The sequence below is a fragment of the Oncorhynchus tshawytscha genome, linkage group LG33 (genome assembly GCF_018296145.1).
Source record: "Oncorhynchus tshawytscha isolate Ot180627B linkage group LG33, Otsh_v2.0, whole genome shotgun sequence".
Lineage (NCBI taxonomy): Eukaryota > Metazoa > Chordata > Actinopteri > Salmoniformes > Salmonidae > Oncorhynchus > Oncorhynchus tshawytscha.
In genome coordinates, this window is record NC_056461.1 from 40,185,793 (window position 1) to 40,193,544 (window position 7,752).

Consider the following 7,752-nt stretch of genomic DNA (forward strand, 5'->3'; position numbering starts at 1 on the left):
TGATTTGATTTGATATTGTCTAATGATTAAACCTGTGGTCTGTAGGTGTTCACTACCCAGAGATACAATACCACTCACTAAAGGGGTATTCAGATCTAGGAGTCTAGATCCACAGTACTGCTGGCCTTTTTTCTTAGTGGTAATTCACTGATGGGTATTCAACAGTCATTCCCTGATTAGAGAGGAGAGATGAAAGCCAGCAGTGTTGCAGTCTGTGGTCTTATTGGCTGATGACTTTTGGATCTATAAATTATGATGGTTTTGTTAAAAAAATGTCTTATGTCAAACTAAATAGGTTTCCAAATAATGATATCCAAGACCAAAACTTAGGCCATGATTCAAAACCAATAGGCTGTCACCTCCCAGTGGGTACTGACCTATTATTTGGGAAACACCTCCCCCTCCAATTCACCACGTGGGTTGGTCACCTAATGTATAAGTGCCGACAGCTTCACAGTGTCGCAGTACACAGCCTAGGGGTTGTAGAGTTCTGTCTACTCAGCTAGTTTCAATCGAGGGATTTGATCGTGCTACTTGTGTCACCACTTGTTAGTGTCTTAGTTTAACTATAGAGTTGTTGTGTTTATATATCATCTTTATGTCTGTGTAGGCTGATGCTTGTGTAGGATGTCTTCAGTGAATTTCACTGGGAAGAATGTGGAGGAGTTTACCATCACTGGCTTCGACCACCTCTCTCACCAGAAGCTCCTGGGCTTCCTCATCTTCATCACCTATTTCCTTGTGCTTCTGGGAAGCGGCACCAACATCTGCATCATTTTGACGGACAGACGGCTGCACACGCCCATGTACCTCCTCATCTGTAACCTGGCCGTGGTGGACATCATGTTCACCTCCAGCACCAGCACCACCATGATCTCTGTCCTGCTGGGCGAGGTCAAAACCATCTCCTACTACTCCTGCATATCACGCATGTACATCTACCACCTGTGTGACATCACAGGGTGTCTGGCCCTGTCCGTGATGGCTTTGGACCGAACCATCGCTATCAGCAACCCTCTTAGGTACCACAGCATCCTGACTAACGCACGAATATTTGTGTTAATCATAGCTTCCTGGTTCATAGGTATAATATGCTTAGGAATTGCTCTTGCTTGGGCAGACTTTGACAACCTTCCATACTGCCAGCCAATCATTAGGTACGTCTTTTGTGATTACCCAGCTTTAATCAGGGCTGCCTGTGTCAACCCTGAACCTTACTTCCTGATTCCCACCATTCTGGCTCTATGGCTCCTCGCGGGCCAGTTTCCCTTAATTATACTGTCATACATTAAAATCATCTACACACTCCTGAGACTGCCAAACAGTGAGAGCAGAGCACAGGGGTTTAATACCTGTATTTGTCACATTATTGTGGTGTCCTGTTACTACGCTCCCAAGTTAGTCTCTGTGTTGTTGACGAGGATAGGGGTGAGGCTGAATCTGACGGAGCGTAATGCTTTAATGATTATAGCCACGCTGTTACCTTCTCTGATCAACCCTACAATCTACTGTCTGAAGACCAAGGAGATTAGAAAGAGATTGGTTCAGATACTGTCTAGAAAAAAAAGAACTGTATCAATAAAATGTCAAAAAGGGTGAGTTATTTATTTGTTATTATATATTTTGGGATGCACATAATCAAATACAGATGTGACTTGAATTACATGTTTTATCAAATCTCAAATGTAAAATGAATGTATAGAGTCGGGTATGAAGAGGTATGAACCCTCACTAACATATATGAAAGTCTTCTTTTAAATATCAACAAATTTAAAAAACCAATGGTTAAAATGTTGACACACAATACTAGTTATCGCATGGTTTGATAATTGTGCATGAAATCAATTGCAACAATATTGTCAAATTAATTTTAAGGGATATTAATTATCGAAAGGTAAATTAGGGAGTGCTTACATTTGTCCTGTTTCACACATGTACAAGTGTGTATCTTGTACAGTGTTTGGTGAAATAGAAATGTGCTTTAAGCATATCCCACTCCCCCCTGGGACAGATTGGGGTCACGGCATGGGATCATTATGGTCGGGCAAACATATCAAATCAGTGTTTATTGGTCGTGTTTAGCAGACGCTACTGTTTAGCAGACGCTACTGTTTAGCAGACGCTACTGTTTTGTTTAGCAGACGCTACTGTTTAGCAGACGCTACTGTTTAGCAGACGCTACTGTTTAGCAGACGCTACTGTTTAGCAGACGCTACAGTTTAGCAAATGAACAATGCCTGCCCTTCAGGACATCTACAGTACCCGGTGTCACAGGATGGCCAAGAAGATCATCAAAGACCTCAGCCACCCGAGTCGCGGCCTGTTCACCCTGTTACCATCTAGCAGGCGGAGACAATGCAGGTGTATCAAAGCTGGAACAGAGAGAATGAAAAACAGCTTCCATCTCCATTCCATCAGACTGTTAAACAGTCATCACAAGCCTACCTCCCCTCAGTACCCTGCCCTGCACCTTAGATACTGTCACTAGCTGGCCTCCGCCCAGTACCCTGCCCTGCACCTTAGACACTGTCCCTAGCTGGCCTCCACCCAGTACCCTGCCCTGCACCTTAGACACTGTCACTAGCTGGCCTCCGCCCAGTACCCTGCCCTGCACCTTAGACACTGTCACTAGCAGGCTAACACCAGTGCCCTGCACCTTAGACACTGTCACTAGCAGGCTAACACCAGTACCCTGCACCTTAGACACTATCACTAGCAGAAGAACATCAGTACCCTGCCCTGCACCTTAGACACTGTCACTAGCAGGCTAACACCAGTACCCTGCCCTGCACCTTAGACACTGTCACTAGCAGGCTAACACCAGTGCCCTGCACCTTAGACACTGTCACTAGCAGGCTAACACCAGTACGCTGCACCTTAGACACTGTCACTAGCAGGCTAACACCAGTACCCTGCACCTTAGACACTATCACTAGCAGAAGAACACCAGTACCCTGCCCTGCACCTTAGACACTGTCACTAGCAGGCTAACACCAGTACCCTGCCCTGCACCTTAGACACTGTCACTAGCAGGCTAACACCAGTACCCTGCACCTAAGACACTATCACTAGCAGAAGAACACCAGTACCCTGCCCTGCACCTTAGACACTGTCACTAGCAGGCTAACACCAGTACCCTGCATCTTAGACACTGTCACTAGCAGGCTAACACCAGTGCCCTGCACCTTAGACACTGTCACTAGCAGGCTAACACCAGTACCCTGCATCTTAGACACTGTAACTAGCAGGCTAACACCAGTACCCTGCACCTTAGACACTGTCACTAGCAGGCTAACACCAGTACTCTGCACCTTAGACACTGTCACTAGCAGGCTAACACCAGTACCCTTCAACTTAGACACTGTCACTAGCAGGCTAACACCAGTGCCCTGCATCTTAGACACTGTAACTAGCAGGCTAACCAGTACCCTGCTCTGAACTTTTATCTGTAAATAAATTTAAAAAACAAGAAAATTGTGCTGTCTAGTGTGCTCAATATAAGGAATGTGCAATGATTTATACTTTTACTTTAAATACTTAAGTGTATTTAAAACCAAATACTTTTAGACTTTTACTCAAGTAGTATTTTACTGGGTGACTTTCACTTTTACTTGGGGTAATTGTTATTAATTGTTATACATTTACTCAAGTATAACAATTGAGTACTTTTCCACCATACAGTCTATGTACACCATTATATATTCATAAAGTACTAGTCAAAAGTTTGGACACACCTACTCATTAACAAGGCACACCTGTTAATTGAAATGAATTCCTCATGAAGCTGGTTGAGTGAATGCCAAGACTGTGCAAAGCTGTCATAAAGGCAAAGGGAGGCTACTTTGAAGAATCTAAAAAATGAAATATATTTTGATTTGTTTAACAATTTTGGTTACTACAAGATTTCATATGTGTTATTTCATAGTTTGAAATGTCTTCACTATTATTCTACAATGTAGAAAATAGTAAAAAATAAAGAAAACCCCTTGAATGAGTAGGTGTGTCCAAATTTTTTGACTGGTACTGTAGCTAGATGTAGCATGCTAATGGCCTGATGCATCGTTGCCCATGAAAGGAAGTCAGGCTTGCGAGCAAGTTTTTTAGCCAGGTATCCCAGAAAAACATAAATTGAAAGTGTGTACTCTATGATAGAGTCATAGACCGTTTAGGCAAAGGCAACATGAAAGAGGAGGATGGTATTGGCTTTTCTCTACAAGTCACATCATATTTAGCTGAACGTTGATTGGAATAAATCGTTTTTGGTATATTTTAGTTGTCACTGTATTAGACTAAAGATAGGTGATTAGGTTATGTTGAAGTTGAAATGTTGCTGGAATAGTGGAGGCAGCTCCTGTTTCCTTTGTGACTTGCGGTAACTCTCCGTGGTTCTAAATCAATAGTTGTTTTGTAATCCGAAAATGTCAGAAACATTAACTTGATTGCCCATGCTGTAGGTCATGTAACTGTTTGTTACATGCAATATGTTTTGTGGACTACACCGGACCGAGGTTGCTCTATAATATGTACGATTTCAAATAACTTTATTAGACTACATTTGATTTAACAATATATATATAGATTATATACAATGCATATGGAAACTATTCAGACCCCTTGACTTTTTTCCACATTCTGTTACATCACAGCCTTATTCTAAAATGGATTCAATTGTTTTTGTTCCCCCACTCATCAATCTACACACAATAGCCCATAATGATAAAGCAAAAACAGGATTGAACACTTTTTTTGCACATTTATAAAGAATAAATACTGAAATATCACTTTTACATATGTATTCAGACCCTTTACGCAGTACTTTGTTGAAGCACTTTTGGCAGCAATTACAGCCTCGAGTTTCCTTGTGTATGACGCGACAATCTTGGCACACCTATATTTGGGGAGTTTCTCCCTTTCTTCTCTGCAGAATCTCTCAAGAATTGTCATGTTGGATGGGGAGCGTCGCTGTACAGCTATTTTCAAGTCTCTCCAGAGATGTTCTATCGGGTTGAAGTCCGGGCTCTGGCTGGGCCACTCAAGGACATTCAGAGGCTTGTCCCGAAGCCACTCCTGCATTGTCTTGGCTGTGTACTTAGGGTCATTGTCATGTTGGAAGGTAAACCTTCGCCCCAGTCTGAGGTCCTGAGCACTCTGGAGCAGGTTTTTATCAAGGATCTCTCTGTACTTTGCTCCATTCATCTTTCCCTCGATCCTGACTAGTCTCCCAGTCCCTGCCGCTGAAAAACATCCCAACAACATGATGCCCCCACCATCATGCATCACGCCCCCACCATGCATCACCATAGGGATGGTGCCAGGTTTCCTCCAAACGTGACGGTTGGCATTCAGGAAAATCTTGGTTTCGTCAGACCAGAGAATCTCATTTGTTCATAGTCAGAGTCCTTTAGGTGCCTTTTGACAAAATCCAAGCGGGCTGTCATGTGCCTTTTACTAAGGAGTGGCTTCCGACTGGCAACTCTACCATAAAGGCTTGATTGGTGGTGTGCTGCAGAGATGGTTGTCCTTCTAGGAGCTTCTCCCATCTCCACAGAGGAACTCTGGAGTTCTGTCAGAGTGACCATAGAGTTCTGGGAAACCTCCCTGACCAAGGCCCTTCACCAATTGCTCAGTTTGGCCGGGTGGCCAGCTCTAGGAAAAATCTTAGTGTTCCAAACGTCTTCCATTTAAACGTGATGGAAGCCATTGTGTTCTTGGGGACCTTCAATGCTGCAGAACTGTTTTGGTACCCTCCCCCAGATCTGTGCCTCTACACAATCCTGTCTCGGTGCTCTACAAACAATTCCTTCGACCTCTTGGCTTGGTTTTTTGCTCTGACATGCACTGTCAACTGTGGAACCTTGTATTGACAGGTGTGTGACTTTCCAAATCATGTCCAATCAATTGAATTTACCATAGGTGGACTCAAGGATGATCAATGGAAACAGGATGCACCTGAGTTCATTTCGAGTCTCAAATGGTCTGAATAATGTAACAAATTGTGGAAAGGGGAATGGGTCTGAATACTTTTCTGTAACTCAATCACGATGGACTTGATTTAGTTACACTTTTCAAATATGCGCAGTCCAGGGATATTTCCCCATTTCTTGATAAGAAATTACCATACTTTTTAAATACAACTTTATTTATAATGTCAAGTTGTAGTAAATGGACAGAAGTGTAAAGTAACTCATTAAAACTACTCGCATTGCTGTAATTGAGAAGCTTTTCCAAGTACTTGTCCTTTCAGTATTTATCAAAGTCAGTCATTATTCTTCTACTTGAGTAAAACAGTATTTCTAGTGCTGGTATTGCAAAAGGAAATAGCATTATACTGGGAAAGATGGGTTCATTTGTGGACATCGGAGGGTTCGGGTTAAGATCAGAATGAATGGTGGATTCATTCTGTGGTTGAAAATCCAGCCCTTGAAGAATTAGGAAATTACGAATATATGTATAATTATTTAACTACAGGTACCAGTAGCAGTAGAAGTATTGATGTGGGGGTGCTTTTCTGCAGGAGGGACTGGTGCACTTCACAAAATAGTTGGCATCATGATGAATTGAAAATTGTGGATATATTGAAGCAACATCTCAGGACATCAGTTAATGCTTGGTTGAAAATGGGTCTTCCAAATGGACAATGACCCCAAGTATACTTCCAAAGTTGTGGCAAAATGGCTTAAGGACAACAAAGTCAAGGTATTGGAGTGGTCATCACAAAGCCCTGGCCTCAATCCTATAGAAAATGTGTGGGCAGAACTGAAAAAGTGTGTGCGAGCAAGGAGGCCTACAAACCTGACTCAGTTACTCCAGCTCTTTCAGGAGGATTGAGCTCGCTTATTGTGAGAAGCTTGTGGAAGGCTACCCGAAACGTTTGACCCAAGTTGAACAATTTAAGGGCAATGCTACCAAATACTAATTGAGTGTATGTAAACTTCTGACCCACTGGAAATGTGATGAAATAAATAAAGTCTGAAATAAATAATTCTCTCTACTATTATTCTGACATTTCACATTCTTAAAATAAAGTGGTGATCCTAACTGACCTACGACAGGTTATTTTTACTTGGATTAAATGTCAGGAATTGTGAAAAACTGAGTTTAAATATATTTGTCTATGGTGTATGTAAACTTGCGACTTCAACTGTATCTAGAGGAAGTCACAGTGATGCCGAAACGTGGGTAAATACCCATTAAATTGCTCTGAGTTTATACATGGAGTGTGCATGTCACGGCTGTTGAAGGATGAGGACCAAGGTGCAGCGTGGTGAGCGTACATTTTCTTTATTTTAAGCAAAATGACGCCAAACAAAACAATAAACACTACAAAAACAAACTGTGAAGCTCATCAGCAAAGTGCTCTAAACAGAGACAACCTCCCACTCACACAGGTGGGAAAAGGGTACCTAAGTATGGTTCCCAATCAGAGACAACGATAGACAGCTGTCCCTGATTGAGAACCATACACGGCCAAACACAAAGAAATAGAAAACATAGAACACAAAACATAGAATGCCCACCCCAACTCACGCCCTGAACAAACCAAAACAGAGACATAAAAAGGATCTCTAGGGTCAGGGCGTGACAGTGCAACGTTCTTTGTTTTGATAATTTATAGTTTATTCGGCATTAGTCAGTACCTCCCCACAAACTATTTTTTCTGGGTGTCACGTTCGTTATAAGGATCGGAACAAGGCGCAGCGTGGTATGTGTACATTCTTATTTATTAAAAGAATGAACACTGAACAAACTAAC

At 42.3% G+C, this 7,752-nt stretch overlaps 1 protein-coding gene across 1 annotated transcript; it reads left to right on the plus strand.

Annotated features, from left to right (window-relative positions):
- The first annotated feature begins 566 nt into the window (after nucleotides 1-566).
- Nucleotides 567-1,599, plus strand: LOC112230710 (olfactory receptor 10G4-like). The gene has a single exon (XM_024396962.2). The coding sequence runs from the start codon at nucleotides 628-630 to the stop codon at nucleotides 1,597-1,599; it is 972 nt and encodes a 323-aa protein (XP_024252730.2). The 5' UTR covers nucleotides 567-627.
- The last annotated feature ends 6,153 nt before the right edge of the window (nucleotides 1,600-7,752 follow it).